The 24,852-nt window shown below is 45.2% G+C and overlaps 2 protein-coding genes across 2 annotated transcripts in view; one reads left to right on the top strand and one right to left on the bottom strand.

The window, feature by feature from the left end:
• The window catches only part of LOC138174635 (class I histocompatibility antigen, Gogo-OKO alpha chain-like), a 529,286-nt gene that overhangs the window by 403,296 nt on the left and 101,138 nt on the right, over positions 1-24,852 (top strand). The gene's annotated exons all lie outside the window — the stretch shown is intronic.
• Positions 1-24,852, bottom strand: part of DLC1 (DLC1 Rho GTPase activating protein) — a 212,505-nt gene that overhangs the window by 157,271 nt on the left and 30,382 nt on the right. The window contains exon 3 of the mRNA XM_069104844.1: positions 2,591-2,746. Coding sequence (XP_068960945.1) covers positions 2,591-2,746 — 156 coding nt within the window. The remainder of the gene's footprint in view (positions 1-2,590; positions 2,747-24,852) is intronic.

Here is a 24,852-nt window from a genome sequence, read left to right as displayed (position 1 = left end):
AGAGAGAGAGAGAGAGAGAGAGAGAGACAGAGAGAGAGAGAGACAGACAGACAGACAGACAGACAGACAGATAGAGACAGACAGACAGAGAGAGACAGAGAGAGAGACAGAGACAGAGAGACAGAGACAGAGAGACAGAGACAGAGAGAGAGAGAGACAGAGAGAGACAGAGAGAGAGAGACAGAGTGAGACAGAGACAGAGACAGAGAGAGAGACAGACAGACAGAGAGATAGAGACAGAGACAGAGAGAGAGACAGACAGACAGACAGACAAAGAGACAGAGACAGAGACAGAGAGAACTGCTAGCTAAAGCCACCTGGACTGCTGAGGGCCAGTTGGAACTGCCCAGGACTTTTGAGAACTGCCACCTGGAGCTGCTGAACTGAGGAGGCATTACTATGGTGCCAGTATTTTTTCTGTCTGTTTTGATGTTACTTTGCCAGATTCATCTGCTGGTAAAGGACAGTGCTGCTGTTGCAGAGGTCCTGGAACCTTGCTGGTGGTTCAGAAGCCCTGAAGGAGGATTTTCTTATTGTATGTTTAGAGAAATCCTGAAGAAGGGTCTTGCTGATGTTTTCAGGGGTCCTGAGACTGTTCTGCAAGCAGAAAGTGAATTGATGAGGATACTGGCAATGTATATTGTGGCTTTGTTAAGCTTTGTCTTCCCAGGAATAGAGATTGCTGAGAACTTGCCTCATCAAGATGAAGGAAAGACCTCTCCTTGGGTATTGAATGCTATGATGATATTGTAACCTTGTTGTGGCTTAGGGGTAGATGGCCTTTGTGCTCTCCACTTCCCCTTTGAGAAGGAGCTTGGTGGTGATGGATGGTATTGTAATTCAGTTGTGAAACAGGGGTGGAAAACTTTTGACTTTTATACTTTGTGACAAATAAATGTGCTTTGTTTATGATTGGAAACTAATCTCCAGTTGAATAGAGAGAAGACTTTGTGATTGACTAAAGGAATGTACTGTCCAGGGGTGGAGTACTTGGACCTTAGTACTTTGTGATTGAATTAAGGACTAACTAAATGACTGAGTTACCTTGTATTTTGACTTTTCTGTGACTGTTTTGCTTTAGTCTGTCAATGAATACATGGAGTTTGCCACTCTCGTATCTGAACCTGGAAGTTGCTTGTGCTTGGCGTTACACCAAGGCTACTGCCAGAGATGATGGTTCAACAGATGACTGGTTAACCTGCATCTATGAATGGAGTTTATATACTAGGAGTTCCCCACCTAGAAAGAATTACACATCCAGCCCCAAACACACTTGAATATACACGCACTCCCATGTACACACACACTCCTTCCAAGATTTGTGGTTTCATTAATATGGGTCCCCCTTCCAAAGCCAAGCCCCCAACCCCTCCCCAGTCATCTCTAACCCCCTCCCCTTAGGACCAGCCTCAGGCTATTTCTTGAAGATAGACTGGTCTAATCCATAGATGCTTGTTTATGTCCACTTGTTTAGTCATTATCAAACTCTATTTAGGGGGTATTGGCAGAGGTCATTGTACTGCATTGTCAGAGTCTCTGAGGACACAGGTTTATCCCTAAGAATGACAGAATGAAGGAAGGAATGAAACAAAAAGGCATTTATTAGGCGCTAGCTATTTATTAAGTAATTAGAAGTAGCTAGATAGCACTGGGATTATACCAAGTCAGGAAGATTTTACTCATTTCATCTCTGCCCATATGCATTTAAATCTTGTCTCCCTCATCAGACTCTGCACTCCCCTTGCCTTTCTTTGTACCCCTAGCACTTAGCATAGTGCTTGGCATACAGTAGGCACTTAATAAATGTTTACTGGCTGGCTGACTGACTTCAGATCTGGGCTCAGATGCTTGTTAGCTGTGTGCCTCTAGGTAGGTCACTTAAGCTTTCTTAGCCTTAATTTCCTCATCTGTAAAGTATGAATCATAATACCATCTACCTAACAGGGCTGGTGTGAGGCTTAAGGTGAGATTATATAGCTATGCATGTATATGTACATATATGCAAATACATATATGTAGACACATATATCACTTTGCAAACTTTAAAGCCTTATAGAAATGTCAGCCCCCAAGTTCCCGCTGGGAGCTTGCCAACTCAAGAAGGGAGATGATTCTATTTTGTACACCCTGAGTGCTGGTGGGAGTGGAGAAGGAATGACTTTAATTTGTCCTGGGAAGTCATTGGGGTCAGTTTTATGTAAAAAAGGGGTAGTTGGGATAAGCTTTGCCAAATCTGTTATTGATTGGGGTGTGACCTCATTGTGTCTCTGTCTTGATGCTGGGGCTTTGGAAGGATGAGTGGTCCCTCATGTTCAATAGCCCGGGCTCCTCTAAGCCAGAGTTCTCTCTGCCATGCACTTAGTCACCCAACATAGACTTGGGCAATTAGTTCCCCCCCAAAAAACTTTCTAATTCTATTCACCCCAGCTGAGGCATCTCTGCTTTGGGGCTCCTGTAGGATGGCCCAGGTGAGTTCATAAAGACTAATAAGAGTGGCACTGGAGAGATGTTCTCTACATCAGCAACCATGGGGAAGGGTGGGGCTTCAGAGGTCTGTCCAAAGGGAAGTAGAGAGACTGAGCAGACTCACAGGAACGGGACTCTGCTGGGGCTGCTGCACCTGGGGGCTGGCCAGAGAGGGGCTGGTGCTGAGGGCATTCTCAATGTCTCGGTCCAACTGGTCCAGTTTCATGATGAGCAGGGCCATGGAGTCAAGCCGTCCTCGCCCTCGATCTTCTCTCACCTCCTGAGGAACAGAAAAACATTCATTTATTTTTAGTTTTCAATATTCCCTTTTGTAAGATTTTGAGTTCTAAATTTCCTCCTTCCCCAAGACAGAATGCAATCTGATGTAGGCTATACATGTAAAATCATATCAAACATATCTCTACATTAGTCATGTTGTGAAAGAAGAATCAGAACAAAGAGAAAAAAGCCACAAGAAAGAAAGAAACAAAGGAGGAGAAAAGATTGCATTTCCATCTGCCTTCAGACTCCATAGGTCTTTCTCTGGATGTGGACTTTGTTTACCATCATAAGTCTTTCGGAGTTGTCTTAGATCCTTATGTTGCTGAAAAGCAAAGTCTATCGAAGTTATTGAACAATGTTGCTGTTACTGTGTCCAGTGTTCTGCTGGCTCTGCTCACTTCACTCAGCATCAGTTCAGGTAAGTCTTTCCAGGTTTCAGTTTTGATTTTTTAACTGAATCTGAGAGGCCATTCCCTGGGAGGGAGAATGACCTCTGTTCCTCTGCCTCTGCTTGGTTTTCCTAACCAGCCCCCTCCTACCTCTGCAGTGGTCTTACACTTCACTTCCCCACAGGGACTGTTTGAGGACAGGGGCAGGGGCATTCTGGCTGTTCTTCCCACAAGCCCCTCTTCTATCGCCTCCAGGCATTCTCTCAGTCTGCCTCCCCCCCCCCCCCCCCCTCGCTGCTTCGCTCCCCACCCCCCTCCCTCCCGCCCCCGGGGTTTGCTCACCCCCCACCCCCCCCCCCCCCCCGCCCAGGTCTAGCACTCTCTCCCTCCCCCGCTCCCCTTCTTGGCCTCTTTTGTCACAACTGAAGCCCCTCCTGCCACAGGAAGCCTTTCCCCATCCCCCATTGCTGGTTCGACTACCTGAAGCCATTGTGTACACGTTGTTTGCCCCATTAGACTGGGCACCTCTTCAGGGCAGGGGCTGCCTTTTGCCTTTTCCTGTTGCCAGTACTCAGCGCTTCAACACAGAGGCCAGACACCCCCACAGAGCCCTCCCCATCCAAGCCCAGGTCCTGGACTTTAAAGCCTGTGACTCAGTTCCCGGGGGCAACCTTAGAGTCCTGCCCCAAGCACCCAGAGCTGTAACAGAAAAACGGGGCAGAGGTGGGGCTTGGCTCGGGTCTGGATTCCAAATTCAATTCAGCCTCCACCATGAGCTGCGTCCTCGGACCTTTAGGAAAAAAATCACTTTTCCAGGAAAAGCCACAGAAGACGAAGCAGCGCTGCTCGTCCTAAGAAGAGGAGGGACACGAGGGGAACCCAGGGATGGGTTACAGCCTAGCCAAGCAGGGCCTTTGGGGGCCCGCCAGTGAGGTCAGTAACGCGGGAAGGGCCAGGTGCCGTCTGATGGGTGCAGGTTTGAGGTACAGGGAGGAAGATTTCGACCTGGTTTAAGGAAGGAATCCCTGACCATGAAAGGTGTTCGGAAGCGTAATGGTCTGCTTCAGGAGGCGAGGAGGGGCGCCCCTCACTGGAAGCGAGGAGGGGCGGCCCCTCATTGGGGGGTTGCGAACCGAGCTTGAAAGGATGCTCGTTGGGAATGTCTGAGGGGATGCTGGTCGGGAGTGGTGGGACAGAGGCGGCCTCTTCCCCGGACTCCGCGGGGTGTGCCAAGTACAGGGTGATGTCAGAACATTGGCGGGAGACATTCACTGACAGCCCAATGGAGAAAACATGGGCTTGGACGGCAATCTGGAGCTGATGATTGCATAAATGACTATATGGAAGGACGAACCAATAAATCTGAGAACGCCTGTGAAGTGATGCAGATGAAAGAAAGGAGAACCAAAGAGCTGTGTCTGTACCAGCCGCCATTAATCACGACAACAAAAGTCAAGGGTGACCCGAGGCAGGAAGAGAGAAACTTCCCTTTTACCACCTTCTCCAAGACCACGCTCCCAATGTGCTCCATGTCTGTGTCTCTACAAACCCAGTGGTTTGTACGCTGTCTCCCCATTAGCCTCGGAGCTGTTTGGGAGGGGGATTGGGTTTTTACCTTTCTTTGCATTTTGGGGAATTAGCATGTTATCTTAAGAAATGCTTATGTGATTGACAGTCTAGAATCTTGGTTCGAATAGTGCACAATTTAAATGGAGTGATAAATTTAACATCTTATACTTATACTTATAAAAAACCCAGCTTCCTAGTGCAAGATGGCAGTGTGTGGCATTAGAATAATTCATCTGAAAAGGATCTTGGGAGTTAGTGGGTCACAAGCACAAAACAAGTTGGCAATAGCATAAGGCCATGAGACACTTTAAAGCCTTAAGAGGGGATTGAGGCCTGGGATAGTCAGACCATCAGGAATAGTGGGTTTAATCCTCACGCTAAGTTTCAGAAAGCATGGGCATGAGCTGGAAAGTGTCCATAAGAGGTCTGATACTACTGATGGGGCGCCTCCTGCCTCTCCCTCAGGGTCTGTGCCAGTTGTTGGCCACCTGGCCCTGTGACTTGGGTGACACTAAGTGTGAACAGTTGGCCCCTGCTCCAGGAGAGTATCAGCAGCATTTATTAAGTGCCCACGGTGTGCAACATAAACATCAGGAATACCAAGGAAGGCAAAAACCCATCCCTGCCCTCTAAGTTCACTGTCTAGTGGGGGACACAGAATGAAAACCACCATGCACAACCAAGATGGACCAACTGGAGATAATGTGAGGAGAAAGAATCAGCCTTGGGGGGGGGGGGGTCAGGAAAGGCTTCTTGGAAAATGTCGGATCTAACTCTTGTGGGAAGCCGGGGCAGCCACAAGGCAGAGATTAGGAAGGAGAGCGCTGGCCTGGGAGACAGCCAGAGAAAGACTCTGCAGGCGTAACCCGAGGGAAACTTTGTGTTCTCTGCTCTGTGACTCAATGACTGGCATCAGTCCTGCTTGCTGAGACCTGCATGAATCTGGACTCAGCAGCCCCCTATCTGAGCTCTGCTTCTAGCTTATGGTATCAGGGCATTTAGTAAAGTCATTCCGTACACCCCGACCCTGTCACTGATAAAGTCCTTTCATAGCACAGGGCTGAGGAGACATTAGAAGGGCCTTTTTCCTTCTCCCATCACACCAGCGTCTCCTGTCCTTCAGGACTGGTACAGATTTTCTGGGAGGGGCAGCTGTCACTCAGGCCTCTTCTTTCCCTATGTTTGGATGCTTTTATCAGGAATGATCTGAGCTCCCTTAGGAAGGGGAAGACTGCCCCACCCTTACCTCACTGTTCTGGGCTATCCGCCCACTCACAAATAGCTTGTTTTAGCCTTTTCAATCCAAAGAGCCTCCTCCTTGAAAGAAAAACCAAGCAGGCTGAGTGTTGAGTAGAACAGCTTTCTGAAATTGCTTTTTCCTTTGTCTTTCCTACCCCTACCAAAGGCTGTCCTGACCCTGATTTGCTTTCAAGCTCCCCTTGGCCTGGCAGAACTATAGAACACACCCACACCCACCACATGTATGTGCGTGTACACAATATAGACACACACTACATGTGTACACACATACAACATATACATGTGTAGCAGTGCAATGCCACATATACACAGTGCATCACCATGCATGCATACACAACACATAAATGCATAACCTGTCCTATACATATGCAAACAATATATAGAAAGATATCAATTTACAACACCAAGACATATACGCATATAAATAAGTAGAGATATACATGCACATACACAACAATGCATGTCTGCATGCCCACACACAAATACATCTAAATACACACATGTAAATATGCCCCTAATACAGTCAGGTGGTGCAATGGTAAGAGCGCCAAGCCTGGAGTCAGGAAGACTCATGTTCCTGAGTTTAAATCTAGCCTCAGACACTAACTGTGTGACCCTGGGCAAGTCACTTAGCCCTGTTTGCCTCAGTTCCCTTATCTGTCAAATGAATTAGAGAAGGAAATAGCAAACCACTCCAGCATCTTTGCCAAGTAAACCCCAAATGGAGTCACAGACATGACTGAAATTACTGAGCAAAAAAAACCACATATACATATAACACACACAAATATGTCTATGCACATATACATATGTACATATTTGCTGTTGTTCAATCATATTGAACTGTTCAATGACCCCATATGGGATTTTCTTGGCAAAGATAATTGAGTGATTTGCCATTTCCTTCTCTAGAAGATTAAGGAAAACAGGGATTAAATGGCCCAGGGTCACACAGTTAGTGAGTGTCTGAGGCTGGATTGGAACTCAGGTCTTCCTGACTCCAGGCCCACTGCTCTATCCACTGAGACACCTAGCTACACACACACACACACACACACACACATGTGTAATATAATATCAAGCAAAGGCAACTTCCCAGGTTCAAAATACCAGCATAGGTGCTCTCTATTTTATTCAGTAACAAACCCAGAACAGAGAAGATTAAAACATGACATCATTCCAAATACAGCATTTACTAAGTGTGATTAAATAATCTCCAAGTACTACCCCACCCCAGGACCTTCCAATCATTCAATCAATTACGAAGTCTCTGTTCTAAATACTTCTCCACCCCTAGGCTATACCTTAATTAAGTCCACCACAAAGCCCCTCTTCTCAAATGGAGATTAGTTTCCAAACATAAGTAAAATACATTCATTTGCTCAACCATAGAACACAAAAAGGTCAAAAGTTCCCCACCCCTGGATCACAGTTGAATCTACCCCAGAGTTACATCAAGTTTAAACACAGCACTTAATACCCAAATGGAGGTCTTTTCTTCATCTTGACACGAGGCAAGTTCTCAGCAATCTTAGTTCCTGGAGAGACAAGGCTTAGCAAGGCCATAAGATACATTGCCAGTCCCTTCATGAATTTATCCTCTGTCTGTAGAACAGTCCTAGAACCCCTGAACACATTAGCAAAGCCCTCTCCCAGGATTTCTGTAAACATACAACAAGAAAATCCTTCTTCAGGGCTTCTGAACCAACAGAAAGGCTCCCAGACCCCTGCAACAACAGCACTGTCCTTCACCAGTGGACAGTATTCATTCTGTCTGCCGGACAGTCTCCAGACCCCTGCAACAACAGTACTGTCCCTCACCAGTGGACAGTATTCACTCTCAGTACCGTCCCTCACCAGTGGATAGTATTCACTCTCTGTCTGCAGGACAGTCTCAGGCCTTCTTAACCAAATGCCAGGTTCCAGGACTTCTTCAACAGGACAGTCTTTCACCAGTGGACAAATCTGGCAAAATAACATCAAAACAGACAGACAAAGTACCAGCAAAACAGCCATGTCTCCTCAGTCCTTGGCAGCTCAGGGGGCAGGTCTCAAAAGTCCAGGGCAATTCAAAGCGGCCACCAGCAATCTCTTAGTCTCTACCTCTCCACGAGGTGCTGCTCCCAAAAAGAACTTCCGCCTCTCTCTTGTCTCTCCAAATCTACATCACCAGCTCCTCCCACTTCAGGACTTTCTTTTCACATCAACAAGCCCATCCCACAGGTGGGATTAACAAACTCTGGGTTTTAATACAATCAATTTGAAAACCAAGCCAATACAGGGGAATCTTTAATTGCCATTACTATCACATTATGTCACATGGGTTGGCTTCCCTTCCCTAATATCAGACCACTGGATGGGACGGACCCATCCTTTCTTTGCCTTCTTTGGGATCCAGGGTGACTAGAAGACTCCAGAGTCATTGGCTACTCAAGTGTTGGCCCTTCCTCCCTCCAGCCAACAAGACCCTTTCTGTTAATCGACACCAGACCTGGGATGACAGCTCCCTATGTGATGACCATTCGGAGACTTGCCAGGAGCTGGATCTGCCCTGGCCAGACAAACTACTGGAGCTGTCTGTCTGTTCATCTGTCTGGCTGGAGCCTGTCATCACTAGAAGCTCCCGACTCCAGTCTGGGTTGGCAATGTGCTTTCCAGTCCCTGCCCGGGCACTTGTTCTGACTACATCAGGTTCTTAACCTGAGCCTCATGAACTTGTTTTTAAGATACATGGGGGGCTGCTTTTCAGTGTGACTGTCTTCCTTTGTAATCCTGGTTTTATGCAGTCTAAAAACATGATTTTGAGAAGGGGTCCATGGCCTGACTGTCCAAGAGACTGGGAAACACAGAAAAGGTGAAGAGCCCCTGTTCTAAGTGGCCCTGTAGCAGTAGCACTCCCCTTCTGCCTCCATTGGTTCTCCCTCAGGTGGTCTCCCCCATCTCTCCTCCCACAGGTGTCTGGACTCCCTGATATGTGTATGATTCCTTAATGCAAATCTGTCCTCTGCCTCTTCCCCCTTTCTTTATTTACTTTCATTCCTCCTTGATTAGGAGTGAACACTGATGTTTACTCAAATAGATTTCTGAACATGGGGTCCCATCATCAAGTCTCAGGGATACCTCTGGGTTCACCTTTGGCTCCATGAAGTAGGGACTCCACCTAGTTTAGTTCTCTTTGTAATGGGCAATTCCAAACTGGCCAAAGGCAGGGCAGCAAAGTGGCCATTTGACTTCACCAGCCTCAACCGTTTTCTCTGAGCCCACACTGTCCTACAGGGATTTATCCCTTCCCTCCTGCCTGTCCTTTCTGAGGTGGCTGACAGCCTCACTCATGTCTGGGGCCTGCTCTGATGCTCCCTCCTGACCCTTGGGGGGCTGTGAAGAAAAAGCCAAGCATCACGAGAGCTTGGCCCCTGGAGGCCTTCGTGCCCAACCCCAGAAGTTAAGAAAACATTTTACTTTTAATTATGAAACTGGTACAATGTTTGAGAAGCTGTGTTCAGCAACCCCATAACTCCAATATAAGAAAATGTGCATGAAATTCAGAGTAACCAATGTCAAATTTGGAAGAGAATGACATAGAAACATTGCAAAAGGGAAAACCTTAGGAAGAAAGGAGAAATTAAAGATACAGAGCTCCCTCTTCTGTTGTTCAATCCAGCTTTATCCATTTGCTAGGCAGAGTGAAAACAGGCAAACTGAGAACCTTGAGACCCAAAGTCTGGCTGTGGCCATTTCTGTCCACCTCCCATATAGCTATGACTCAGCCTGAACCCCTCAATCCATGAGAAATGGGCAGACAGGAATTCTGCCCAACTGTGGGAAGGAAAGGGACAGGAATCTAAGGAGAGGGCAGAAGACAAGGGCTAAGCACAAACCACAGTCAAGCCTGAGGGACATGCACCAGCTCAGGCTAGTCCTGTTTCCCAGAGTTTACTCAGGGCAGGGTCATGAGCCAGTACCACTCTCACACCTCTGCCGATAAATTATCCAATGAAATAGTGAATCCCCAGAAATAATTTCAAAAAAGAAATTAAAATTCAAAAGATGAAGTCAGGAATTTATATCATAGATAAAAGATTTCAGCACAGAATTTGCAAACACACACACAGAACAATGTAGGAAAGACTGCATATCTGATGAAGGATATCTCCAAAGAAGTTAGAGGCACTGTGAAAGGAACTACAGATTGGGGACACAAAACACAGTAAAGTGGAAGACAATTAGACAGAAGAGAAACACACGTGTTGTGTGTGGGGCTGGGGGCAGATTTGGGTTTATTGGGGGAATTTTTTTTAAAAGGGAAACATAAAACAACTAAAGAAAACCAAAACCAAAACCATATGATTCTCTATAAGTCAAACTGACTGACCTCAAAGACAGGAGGCACAAAGATGCCTTTAGGACCATAGGTCGAGAAGAATATAATACATTTTCCCCAAATGTATAATTGTATTATTCTCAGGCAGGAAATAATATGAGAAAACTTTCTAGAAATTTTGACTAGTAGATCCCTGTTTTGGGGGGCTGATTCCCAGAACATACATCCTTAAATGTTTTGGGTAAATCTCTGGAGGCTGTATGTGGGGGACAAGAGGGGAAGCACTATATTTTACTTCCCAAACCAATCACAGACCTAGAAAAGGAATGGTCTGTGGAGTTTTACCGCAAACATGCAGCATTATGAAACCTGGGTATCTGAGTCCCCCAAAGCAAGGCTACACATATCTAGCAAAAAACATTGATGAGTGGAGCCCACAGGTCACCACCAGAGGAAAAATCAAACCCAACTAAATGAACCCCAAACTCCTTTCTTCCATCTCTAGGAGAAAGTTCATCAACCACAAAGAGAATCCAATTGAAATGACCCAGAATTATTCCATAAGATAACTGGAGGACACAATGGATCTGCCTATTCTGAAACTGAAAGAGTTCTGGCAGCAACCTCCCGCAATGCATCCTGCAAACCTGAAACTTTTTTTTTTTAAATTGTAGACTCAAAGGCCAGAACGTAAATACAGAATAGAGAAAAGAAAGAAAAATATATAACATAAACTTAAATACTGGAACTTAAATACCAAGAAAGGGGGGCAGCATGTCATGTGCCTAGCAGAACATGAGAGGATTCAAAATATGTAACAATAAATTTTCCATTTCAAGAAAGGCTGTATGATAAATAATCCATCTGGTGTTGAGAGCCGGCCTCTTTTCTTTACTTCCTTATACGTTTTCTTGTGTTCTCTGCTGTGCCCTTTTTTTACTGTGTTCTTCCCCACCTCCCCAAGGCTACAATTAAGCTTGGATATATTCTTCTATAGCTATAGATATACCATGCACGTATACATTTATAGGCATATGGCTTCCTGAACACATTCTACTGCTGGTCTTTGTTTGATGTTTGTGCACATCTCCTTTCCTACCCCTCCTGCCTCCTCTGCTCTACTTCTGCCTGCCACCTGCCTTCCCCCTCCAAGGATCACTCCCTGCCTTCCCATTCCAGTAAATCTAAAGACCCTTCTATGTCCCCTTTTACCTATTCCCCCCCCATCCCCTCCAAAGATCCTTCCCTTGTCCTCTCCTTCCTCCCTATGTCCCTGTTTAATTTTTTAAATTAAATTTTATGATTTTTTTAGTTTACATCACTCATTTCCACAAGATTTTGGGTTACAAATTTTCTCCCCTTCCCTCCCCTCCCCACCACCCCAAAACAGCAATCCCACTGAATATGCCTTCCCCCAATCTGCTCTCTCCTATATCCTCCCCAATTCCCCCTCCGACTTTCCATTAGGGCAAGATGGATCCCCATACATCAGTGCCTATACATCTTACTTCCCAGTTGTGTGCAAAATAATAATAATAATAATACATTTTTTAAACATTTAATTCCAAAACTTTGAATTCCAGATTCCCTCCCTCCCTCCCTTGTCACCCACCCTTACTGAGAAGATAAGCAATTCAGTATAGGTTGTACATGTGAAGCTATGCAAAACATTTCTATAGTGGATATATTATGAAAGAGTGACTATATTTCCTTCTATACTATCCTGCCCCCAACTTGTTCTGTTCTCTACTTTTATCCTGTACCTTTTCAAAAGTGGATGTTTCTAACTTCCCTCCTCCCCCAACCTGCCCTCTCTTCCATCATCCACCCTCTCATTCCCTTCCCCCCTACTATCCTGTAGGGAAAGATAACCTGTTTAATGTGTATGTCATTCCCTCCCTAAGCCAAATTCAATGAGAGTAAGATTGACCCATTCATTCCCTTTTGCCTTCCTGTTCTTCCCCTCCATTGTAACAGTTTTCCCTTGCCTCTTCTATATGGGATAATTTGCCCCATTCTGTCTCTCCCCATCTCCTCTCATTATATTCCTCTCTCACCTCTCACTTTCACCTTTTAAGTATCATCCCTTCTTATTTAATTGGACCTGTGCCCTCTGTCTATGTATACCCTTTGTCTATGTAAACATATATACACATTCTCACATGTGTATTCATATACCCATATACCCTCCTATATAAAGATATATATGGATGTATACATGTATATGTATATATATTTATATTCTCTTCAACTATTCTCATACTGAGAAAAGTTTCATAAGTTATTCCTACTAAAGTTTTTCTAAAAAAGTTTTTCATAAGTTATTCCTGAAAGTTTTCATAAGTTATTCCTACATTCCATGTAGGAATGTAAATAGTTAGACTTTGGTAAGTTCCTTATGGTTTCTTTTCCCTGTTTACCTTCTCATGCTTCTCTTGCTTCTTGTATCTAAATGTCAAATTTTCTATTCAACTCTGTTTTTTTCATCAAGAGTGGTTGAAAGCCCTCTATTTCATTGAATGACAATATTTTCCCCTGAAACACGATACTCAGTTTTGCTGGGTAGATGATTCTTGGTTTTAATCCCAGCTCCTTTGACCTCCGGAATATCATATTCCAAGTCCTTTGATCCCTTAATGTAGAAGCTGCCAGATCTTGTGTTATACTGATTGTATTTTCACAATATTCAAATTGTTTCTTCTTGGCTGCTTGTAATATTTTCTCCTTGATCTGGGAACTCTGAAACCTGGCTATAATATTCCTAGGAGTTTTCTTTTTGGGATCTTTTTCAATAGATAATTGGTAGATTCATGCAAACTCTATTTTGCCCTCTGGTTATAAAACAGGGCAATTTTCCTTGAAAACTTCTTAAAGGATGATTTCTAGGTTCTTTTTTTGATAATGGCTTTCAGGTAGTCCAATAACTTTAAAATTATCTCTCCTGGATCTATTTTCCAGGTCAGTATTTTCCCAATGTGATATTTCACATTGCCTTCTATTTTTTCATTTATTTGGATCTGTTTAATAGTATCTTGATTTCTCATAAAGTCGCTAGCTTCCGTTTTCTCCAATCTAATTCTGAAGGAATGATTCTCTTCAGTGAGCTTTTGAGATTCTTTTTCCATCTGGCAAATTTGGGTTTTTAAAGAATTGTTCTCCTCATTGGCTTTTTGGGACTCTTTTGTCATTTGAGTTAGTCTATTTTTTAAGGTGTTATTTTCTTCAGTCAGGTTGTTGACTCTCTTTTCATGATTTTCTTGCATCATTCTAATTTCTCTTCCCAATTTTTCCTCCACTTCTCTTATTTGGTTTTCAAAATCCTTCTTAAGCTCCTCTATGGCTTTTAAGCAGTTCATGTTTTTCTTGGAAGCTTGTGGTGTAGGAGTTCTGACTTCATTGTCTTCCTGCCATTCCATGCTTTGATCCTTTTTGTCCCCAGAAAAGGAATCCAAAGTCAGATTGCTGTGCTTATTTTTCTTCCCTTGCTTGCTCATGTTGCCACTCAATTACTTGACTTTGAGCTTTTTGCCACAGTAGAACTCTGCTTCCAGAGAAGAGAGCTTTGTCCCAAATTGCTGGGGTTTTCACAGCTGCTGGAGCTATTAGTTGGCTGTCCTCTCTGAAGCCTCCACCGGCCCTGGCACCTGGTCACGAACCCCAGGGACTCCACCCTAGACAGTGATCCAGATCCAAGCAGGTTAAAGCAAGAGCGATTACCCCTTAGACTGGTCACTTCGTCCACCTACAATCTGTAGGCCAGGAGCTCTGAAGCAATCATGGGGTGGCTGCTACACCTTGGCTACTTATCCCTCCAGGGGCAGAGGCTGGACCACACTCCCAGACCCCCTTTTCCCACAAAGTCCACACTGAACTCACACTTTGTCTTTGGCATTTACAGGTTGATAATTCTGGAAACCACCACAGCTGCTGGTGATCCACTGTCCCGAAGTCCCTTCAGTCAAGGCTGGTTGGGGAGCCCTGGGGCTAATACCGAAGGCTCACATGGAGCTGGGTGCTTTTCCTAGCATGCTGCAATGGACCCTTCCTGCCTGCCTGCTGGGCTGTCTTCAGTGGGAGATTTGTTTGTCTCCGTTACTTTGTGGGTTCTGTAGCCCTAAAGTTTGTTTAGAGTAATTTTTATAGGTATTTTAGGTGATTATTGGGGGAGCACACAGAGTTTTCCTCCTTGTATGCTGCCATCTTGGCTCTGCCCCCCTCCCATTTTATTTCTTCTTAATTTAGAAGACGTTCTTCTAAATATATATGTATTGTTCCCTCTTAAACCCATTCCTGAAGAAAGTAGGTTACCAAAACTATTAGCCCTCCCCCCCAGTCTAATTCCCCTCGTACCTCATCTGTATAAAATAAGTACTCTTTTTTAACTGTTCCTAAATGGTTTTACTTTTTAAATTCATATCATACTCAGGTTTATGCCAATCTTTTTTATGAGTTACTAATAATTCTTACTATTAATAAGAATCTTAGACATACATTTTCTCTTGGCTCTTGCATGACAAATCTTCTAAGTTCAGGTTTTTTTTTAACGTCGTCTTGAAAGTCTTTGAGTTTACCAAGTGTCCATTTTTTAAAAATTCAGGATAATGCTCAACTTTTCAGGGTGTGATATTTTCAGCTGGAGCCTCAGTTCTTTTGCTTTTCAATATGTTTTGTTCCAAGACCCGCTGTCCTTTAATGTCTTTGCTCCTAGGTCTTCTGTGATTCTAATTGTGGCACCATCATATTTAAACTGTTCTAATCTTGATGCTTTTAATAGTTTTTACTTGAACTGGAGATTTTAAAATTTGACATATTCCTGAGTTTTCCTCATAGGATCTCTTTTAAGTGATGATTGATGATTATTTTCTATTTCTACTTTCCCCACTTGTTCTAATGCTTCAGGACAATTTTCTTTAATTATTTCTTGTATTATTTTATTAAGATTCTTTTTTGATCCTTACTTTCAGTTAGTCCAATTATTTTTGTGTTTTCTCTTCTTGATCTATTCTCCAAATCTGCTGTTTTTCTTGTAAGATGTTATACTTTCTCTTCTGTTTTTTCATTATTCATATTTTGTTTGATCATCTCTTGATCTCTTATCACTTCACCTGATTCATTTTTCTTCCTTCAGATTCTGGATCTCCCTTTTTAGTTGGTTGACTCTCCTTTCATGACTTTATCCTTCTGGTTTTTCTTGGATTATTCTTATTTTATTTTTTTTAGCTTTTCTTCCCTCTGTGTCAATTGATATTTAAAGTCTTTTCAAAAATCTTCTATAAGGGGTGGCTAGGTGGTGCAGTGAATAGAGCACCAGTCCTAGAGTCAGGAGGACTTGAGTTCAAATTCTACCTTAGACACTTAACACTTACCAGTCACGTGACCTTGGGCAAGTCACTTAACCCCAATTGCCCTGCATTCCCCTCTCTAAAAAAAGCAAGAGAGAGAGAGAGAGAGAGAGAGAGAGAGAGAGAGAGAGAGAGAGAGAGAGAGACAGTTACTTCAATATCCTCCTATGAAGACTAATCCTGGTCATCTCTAATCCCATAATATGTTTCTATGGTTGGATTCTTTCTCCTTTGCCTGTGCATTTTTTGTGGTGATAGCTTTATCATTTGTTATCACCTCTAGCCCTGGGCTATGGGGGATGGTGCTTCTTGCCCCAGATCTTCAGTTCTTCCCTCTAGCCTGGAACCAAAGCCAAATCTCCAGCCTCCTGTCAGTGTCCACAGCCAGGGACTTTCCGCCCCAATGCTTCTGCACTCACTGGTGTGTGCTGGCTCCTTCTCATCCCCCTCTTTGGAGAACAGCTGGGTCTGGTGTTCTTGGTCAGCAGAGGTTCCCTAAATCTTCCCAGGCTCAAACCCCCAACTCCCCTCACTACCTGGGGGTAAAAGTTCCAATGGCTGGAACCAACTGACCCCAGGGCTTGCCGCTTGTTGTTCAAGCAGACCCTACCCTGGGGGGGTTTATTCTTGTTAGGGATCAAACCTTGTCCTGAGATTTTTCTTCAGATCTCAAATTGTCCCAGGAAGACCCCAGTTGTGCACCTGTTCTTATTTATCTCCACACACTTTTTTCACCTTAAGGTGCTATTTTAAATCTATATTTTTGGGGGGGCAATCTTGAGAACTTGGAATTTTCTGACCTACTCTGTCATCTTCCCAGAATCCTCTCCAGCCTAATTCTTAATGAGAGGATGGTTATCAACCAAAGAGAAGCCTCCGAGACACTTCTGAGAAACAAACCCAGACACCAGACATAACCCAGAGAGGAGAAGAGAATTTGTCTGCTGAACACCAGATAAGATAAGTTCTCAAACAAACCTGTTTCATGAACTTTTTAATATAGTGAAATGTCTATGGAGGATTGCTAATTTGACAATCAAGATTTATTTTAATTAAAAAGAGAGGTGCAGGCCCTTTCCTGTGGCCTCTGGGCTCCCTCTCAGCCATTAGTCAAGGTCCTTTGCATAGCCTGAGATAGAGCCAGGGGTGTAAGGACAGTCACCTCCTGGCATGGACCCCTGGCTCGCACCCCTGAGTTGGGACCATGGGGAATTCTCCTTCCACTTTATAGTCCCATATCTGCTGCTGAGCCAGAAAGCTCTTTGCTGCTGGGAAACAGCCTTTCCTGGGCAGAAGGGCACCAGTGGGCAGAAGCAGGGATGACATCAATTACCCCTGCCTTTATTTATAAGATGTGTAGGTCCAGGCCTCCCAGAGCAGAGTTGGGACAAGGCTATCCAGGCTAGAAACAGCCCAGGTCTCCCTCAGAGGGCAGGCTTCCTGACAGGAAGAGCAAGCAACAGTGGCCCACATTTTTATGGGTTAAAAGCTCAGAAACCAAAATGGACATTTACAAACAAAGAAAACAAAGGCTGAGGATTCCCCAGCTCGGAGGGATGTACCAACAGGCCTGGGGAGGTTTGGCTTCCTCTGGAGAAGGAGACTGGAGTGGGGACAAAGGTGACCCTCCAGGACCAGGCAGGTGCTGGCCTCTGGACTCTCCCCTGGATCTGGGACTGCCTCTCCTCTCCTTCCTTCCTGTAACTGGACTGTCAGCTACCCAGCAGCACCTGGATCCAATAAGGTGGGGGAGGCAAGGGGAGAATTTAGGCTACCCGTCCACCAGTGACTCAGGTTAGATATGACAGTACAATAGGTCTGTCCCCACACCTCCTCCTTCCTCCTCCAGGATAACCCTCCAATCTACAGGCCAGCTTTCAGTCCCTTGGTCATTCTCCAGTTTGCCAATGTCTTTCCTAATGTCGAAGGAAACATGGTCCCCAGAAGATTAGCGCATGTAGGGGTGCAGTGGATGGAGGCATAGAGCAGGGCAGATGACTTCAAATTTGACCTCAGGCCCTCTGCAGATGTGCAACCATGCAAATCTCTGAAACAGGGAGAATAACATCACTCGCCTCCCAGTGTCACTGTAAGGCTCAAATGACAGAACATGTGTAACTTGGCAAATCTTAAAGTATTATATGCAAATGGAGCCTCTTAACTTGTTTGCCTCAGTTTCCTCATCTGTGAAATGGGGATAATAGCAGCATCCACCTTCCAGGCTTGTTGTAAAAATCTTCTGAAATAAAAATTGTAAAGTGCTTGGCCCAGGACCTGGCACATAGAGAGTGCCATAAAAATGTGATGTATCATTATTAATAACAATTGTCATTCAGACATCCAGTGCAGAGGCCCATAAGCTGAGTGCCCCTGTCACTCTGGGCACTGGTGGCACTGGAGGCACTGGCAGCACTAGTGGCACCAGAGGCACTGGTGGCACTGGTATTAGAGGCACTGGGGCACTAGAGGAACTGGAAGTACTGGTGGTACTGGTGACACTGGAGGCACTGATAGCACTGGAGGCACTGAGGGCACTGGCACTGGCAGCACTGGTGGTGCATGGAATACTGAGGGCACTGGAGGCACTGGCAACACTGGAGGCATTGGGACATAGGAGACACTGGTGGAACGGATACACTGGTGGCACTGGAGGCACTGGCAGCACTGGGGGCACCTGGAGGAACTGGCAGCACTGGCATTGGAGGCACTGGGGACACTGGCAGCACTGGGAACACTGGCAACACTGGAGGCACTGGTGGCACTGGCAGCACTGGGGGCACTGATGACACTGGCAGCACTGGGACACAGGAGACACTGGTGGCACTGACAGCACTGTGGGCACTGAAGGCACTGGTGGCACTGGCAGCACTGGTGGCACTGGAGACACAGGAGACACTGGCAGCACTGGAGGCACTGGGGAGACTCTACTTCCAGTGGAGCCCATATCCCCATCAGTTTCCTCTTTTGGGGGAAGAAGCTGAACTCCCATGTTTTCAATCCCTCCCACAGAAGACAAGCAGCTGAAAGAATTCATGCAAAGTCACGGGTATCCCTGAATTCCTGTTTTGAGAATAGAAGTGTGGGGAAGCTTTCCTAGGTGGCCAGTCCCTGTGCCCAGCCTGGCTCTCTTGTTCAATGTCATTTTCTGGTAAGACAGAATCTCTGTGTGGATCTTCATGGGAGGGGATGGTCAGGAGGCATGAAAGAGAGGAGTGGGATGGGAAGGTATAAGGGTGTGAATGATCAGGAGGAAGAAGCCCAGTGAAAGGGGAAGTCACAAACCAGACCTGGACTGGAACCTTCAGATCAGGGGGCTTGGAGGGGTCAAGGCAACCAAGGGAGCACAAAGGCTGGCACTGGCCAAGGAGGTGACTTGTCTCCAATGGAAACCAAAGGGAATGATGCCCTGGATGCCACAGTAATGACAGGGCACAAAATTAGCTACCCTGACTTCTCCCTGGCTTCAGGCTGACACAACCTAGACATTATTGTCTAAATGGGGAAGCCCATCGGCAGGGTGAAGTCACATAGTCCAGTGGCTCATCCACCACAAAACAAAACAAAAACAAAGCCCATCAGCTCCCATCCTCAGGTTCTCAGCCCCAACCTCAGGAAGAGAAGGGAGCCTGCAAATTCTAGGCCAGGGAGGCTGTCTCCGAGGCCTTGGTAAATTCTAGGAATTATCATGGAAGTGAGGGTTAGTGACCATGTGAAAGACAGAAGTTGTGATTACACCGGAGCCTGGGATGCTTTGCCAAGCAGGTCAGGGGAGGCTGAGCCTTGTGGACGTGGTTACTGGGGGAGTAGAGGAGGGGAATCTGTTTACTTCAATTTTATGTTTATCCTGCTATTCGGGGGGAACAGGTTCAGAAATATGGCACAAGAGATGGTCTAACTAGGTGGATTCCAAATGACTAGGAGGGCTGGATCCAAAGGAGAATTATTAATGGTCCAATGTCCATTTGGAAGATGGTCTCTGGTGAAGTGCCTCGGGGATCTGTCTTTGTCCTTGTGCCTATTCGTATTTTTAATCACTAAATTGGATACAAAATGGAAAAATTGATTCTTGGGACAAAATCTGGGAGGAATTGCTAGCCCGTTGTAAGTAGCCAAAATGGTAGAGGCAGCTAAGTGGTACAGTGAATGGACTTCTGGACCTAGAATCAGGAAGACCTGAGTTTGAACCTGGCCTTAGTTCTTGACTGTGTGACACTGAGCAAGCCACTTAATCATGCCCAGCCTCACTTTCCTCATCTGTAAAATGAGGAGACCAGAGCTGATAGGCTTATACCTTCCTTACTGCTCTCAGTTTTTGTTCCTACATAGAAGTTCATAAAAAAAATGTTAGGCGCAAATGAATGAGATTAAATTTAATAGGAAAAATGTAGTGTTTTACACTGCACCACCTATGTGACTCTTAAAGGAGGGAAAGCACTAGAATTAAGGGGGTCAGGAGACTTCTCTTGGAAGCTGAGACTTGGAGGAACCAGGGAAGCCAGGAGGGGTTAAGGAAGAGGGAGAGGGAAAAGGTCAAGTTGCAAGAGACAAAGTGGAGTATTCTTGGTCACCCAGAAGACACACGATTTAAGGCCAAGTATTGCTTTGAATTGCAGAGACTCCCAGGGCCAGGCTGGGTGAAAGATCATCTGCCCTAAGTCTGAGGGCAAATCTCTAAGAGGTCCTTGGAGACAGGGACATCCCTCACTCACATTGTGTAAGAGCAGGGATGTGCCTTGGTGGACCAGATATCATGGGCATGGATTGATTCCTTAATCAGTTAGACACTTTTGCCACCTCCTGCCCAGCTCCTCCTACAAAAGGGGTAAAGGAGGCACTGGCATGATATGATTTTCTTCTTTTATCGCTACTTACAATGACCCAACTAAAAGTAACTCAGGCACTCTGGTTTTAAATCCTCCCTTTTAGAGCAGAAACTTTCAGAGCATAAACTCTTTGTCTTCTGCTTAAGGCAAAGTGCCTTATAAATAGAGGGAAGGAAGGAAGGAAGGAAGGAAGGAAGGAAGGAAGGAAGGAAGGAAGGAAGGAAGGAAGGAAGGAAGGAAGGAAGGAAGGAAGGAAGGAAGGAGGGAGGGAGGGAAGGAGAAATGGATAAGAGGAAGGAAGGAATGAATAAGGGGGAGGGATAGATGAAAGGAAGGAGCAATGATGGGAGGAAGGAAGAAAGAAAGATAAGAAAGAAGGAATGAGAGCAGCATAATACATGGATTACCGAGGGATCTGTGTTCATGTCTAAGGAAGACTCATTTTTTCCTGAATATCAATAGAGGTGTGTGTGTGTGTGTGTGTGTGTGTGTGTGTGTGTGTGTTCCTTTTGTGAGCCTGATAGTTCAGGCGAAAAACCAAACCAAAACAAACACTGTCCTGCTTGTTCCATGAGAGCTGACCGGAACCTATCTTAAGAGAATTATTGAAAGCTGCCTTTTCTCTCCTTCTTGGTCTCTGGAGGATTTTCTGAACCCTGGGAAACTGTCTTGTTTATCAGCTTGGCCTCTGTCTCCCTCAGGCTCTTTTCTCCTCCCTGGGTTTTTCTTTCTGAGTCAGGAAGCTGGGGGTGCTGACCCTGTATCTGGAAGGCTCCCAAAGCAGAGTGAAGGTGGTCCCTTACAAACAATCCCAAGCTTCTGAGCCTGTCCCCGCTCTTCAGGGGCCAGATCCCTAAATGTGCCCCTGCCTCCTTCTCTCACAGCTGTGAGTTGCCTGGCTCTTCCCAAGTCTCTCTACAGCTTCTTTCTTATGAAATAAAGATGAGTGTGCTTTGCTTAATTGGATTCCAGTTATTCTGCTGCAGAGAGGCTGACTCATCACCCCAGACCCTGCTTACACAACCCTCTATGTTCAGCACCAACTCTGGGGACCTCCCACCCCTTCAGAAACCTCGTAGCCAGGCCTGCTACCCTTTCCCATAGTCTTGATGGTGACCCTTTGCTACCAATGAAAGAAAGAAAAATAATATTATGAAAAACAACATGACTTCCTGTGAGCAAGGGAAGCCACACATTCCAAAGGCCACAGAAATCAGCCTGCCAGGGCTTTGGGTGCCTGCCTTTAACAAAAAGATGAAGGAGATGGGGGAAGGGCTATCAAGTAATCAGAAAGTGGAATTTTCTTCTTCAATTCACCAAATTTGACAGCATGGATCCTGCTCCATCAGGGATTACCCTGGAACAGAATTTCTTAATCTTCAATGCTTTAGGCCTATCCCAATACATTTCCCCCATTCAGAGAAGCTCTTTCCTTCCTCTGCACTCTTTATCATTCATGTAACATTCATCTGTTACTGTTAGTCTTTCTCTCTTCCAGTATCTCAGCATGGGATAGAGTTGATTCCAACTTCTGGAACATCCCACCCTGAGGCCCACTGGGACTTTTCTATTAGACTTGATGTTAAACCTTCCATTAGGTATCGTCCTCCTCGTTAGAATGTGAGCTCCTTGAAACAAGAGCTTTTCTATTTGTACTCCCACCATTCAGTGCACAGTAAGGATCTACAATCATCCATCCATCCATCTGTCCATCCGTCCGTCCGTCCGTCCATCCATCCACTCATTCATTCATGTCAGTGAAACTCAAGGTCCTTAGGTGCTTCCAAACTGGAAAGATTTGAACACAGGTCTGTATGTATCTATTGTCCCAAGACCTGCCCAGCTGAGGTCACTGGGGCCTATCACTGAAGGGTTTGTCACCAGGAGATGACCACATCCATTTTTTTGACCACACAAATTCAAGATGACCTTCCACAAAACCATGGCAGTGTTGCCATGGACCTTGTTCTCAGTTTTCCAAATAGAACCAAAGATTCAATCCTACTTTCCAAACCTTGCTGAAGTGCCTGGGGACCAATGATGCATAGACCATGTGCTAAGGAAATAGCAGTTTTTCACAGGTCAAGGTCAGTCATGCTTCTGAAAGTCATTTACATTTTTTAGACAATTGAGAAGGACCAGCATTCCACAAATACATTTGTAAGAGGCTCCTTGGTGCTCCTACTGGACACATGGCCTGAAAGATCTTTGGGGAGCCTAGCTTTTCCAAGAGACACGCGAAAAGTTTTTTTTTTTTGCTTTTTTTTTTTGGAGGGCTATTGGAGTTAAGTGACTTGCCCAAGGTCACAGGCTAGTTTTTGTGTTTAGTGTCTGAGGCTGGATTTGAACTCAGGTCCTCCTGACTCCAGGGTCAGTGCTCTATTCACTGTGCCAGCTAGCCTCCCCGACACCCCAACAGTTTTAAGAGGGTACCAGATGGAAGCATGATCAAAGGAAAGAAAGACAAACACTCCTAAGTTCCTCCATTCAGATCAGGATGGCCCAAGAAGGTGGCCAGACCACAAAAAGCACACCAGGGAAGGTGAACTAGCCTTCTCCCAAGTCTAGAACCCTTCTTCACCTGCTGCTGAAGTCCCACAAGACTCAGATCTCTTCACACAACCTTCTCTGTTTCCCCTACCAGACAGTACCCTCTCTCACAATCTTTTCCCTTGAGATTCTTTCCTTTTACCCTTCACATTTTTTACTCTTGAAACACATATTTGCACCTTTTTCAAGGCCCCCAGCGATCATAAGGTCAAGGATAACCAATGTGTAATCTTTCATTCCCATTGTTATGTACAGGGTCTTGGAAACAGTAGGTGCCCAATAAATACCTATTCAGTGATGGTGACTGAAACTTCACATTGTTCTGGTATGAGTTCTGTGGCCAAGAACCTCTTTCCCTGTATTCTTGGGGGCTTCAGCTTTCCCAACATGTCTTCCCTTTTGGTCCTGCCCAGAACACAGAGGAAGGAGTCACTCGTTAAGGCTTTATAGATGTTGAAGACACAGGAAAGCCAAGAAGATGAAGAATAACGCCCCAAAGTGGGTGGAAACCAGTTGGTTTCAGGGGAGGAAGGGCATGATGGCCATTCAAAGAAGGCCCAAGTCTCATTTTCACCTTCCAAACTTGCCCAGTTGGAAATACACTGAAGAGAGCCAGCGGCTCCTTCCTCTTCTCTTCGGGATTTTAAAAGGATATGCTCAGATGCTGATGCTCAGGTCACTCTCATCAAGGTAAGGGTGAGGTGTGTGTGTTTTGGGGAACTTCTCTTCTATGTTCTGGGTACAGAAGACTAGGGGAGGCCGTTTAGACAGAAGATGTAGGGAGTTGGGGAGGTAACTAGGGCAAGGGTATCTGTTCTCCTCCCCTAGTCTGAAGACCCAGCCCAGGCAGGAACTGGACAGGGTGGGATGGGAAGGGCTTGGAAAGGGAATGTTTACCTCTGGGTCTATAGTAGAGCCTGGGGGGGGGGGAGTCCAGATAGGAGCTGGGGAGAGGCATCAACTCAGCACCCCCGTCCAGGATGCCAAGGAGACACTGACATGCAGAAAGCTCATCTGTCTCCAGCAGAGTTCCTGGTGTGATTGCTCTTGGAACAATGGAAAGAGGACTGATTCTGGGGTCTGGAGACTTGTCTTACAGCATGGGACTTCGGCCAAGGCATTTGCTATTTCTGGGTCTCAGTTTCCTCACCTTTTAAATTAGGTGACTGAGCAGTGCCTGGCATACAGCAGGCACTCGATAAATGCTTGACTATGTGATTAAACAGCTGCTAAGATCACTTGCAGCTCTAAAAGCCAACTTGTCTAGCATGTGTGCAAATAACAGTTAGCATTTACAGATGCATCAAGGCTTGCCAATACTTGCATGTACTGTTTTATTTGACCCTCATCAGAACCTCAGCAGGGAGGTACTTTAACTCTCTCCATTTTACAGATAAAACAATGGAGGCCCAGAGAGGTAAAAGGGCTTGTGAGCTGGACTCAAGTCTTCCTAAATGCTGAATTCAGTGCTTTGTGCACTGCAACACCTGGCTGCCTAAATAACATCCATTCTCTCCATAGTAATATAAAGCATAGTATAATATAGGATGGTATAATATACAATCTATCTATGTAAAAATGTATCAATGTATAGACATATTTATGTATCCAAGTATCAATGTATCCATGTAGCTAAGTATGCATCTATGTATGTCTGTATGAATGTCTCTATCATCTATGTATCACCTACCTTCCTTCCTTCCTTCCTTCCTTCCTTCCTTCCTTCCTTCCTTCCTTCCTTCCTTCCTTCCTTCCTTCCTTCCTTCCTTCCTTCCTTCCTTTCTTCTTTCTTTCTTTCTTTCTTTCTTTCTTTCTTTCTTTCTTTCTTTCTTTCTTTCTTTCTTTCTTTC

This window comes from Petaurus breviceps, unplaced genomic scaffold (assembly GCF_028583685.1).
Source record: "Petaurus breviceps papuanus isolate PSGF00001 unplaced genomic scaffold, PetGlider_PUasm1.0 689, whole genome shotgun sequence".
NCBI lineage: Eukaryota > Metazoa > Chordata > Mammalia > Diprotodontia > Petauridae > Petaurus > Petaurus breviceps.
This window is presented reverse-complemented; position numbering and strand designations above follow the sequence as displayed.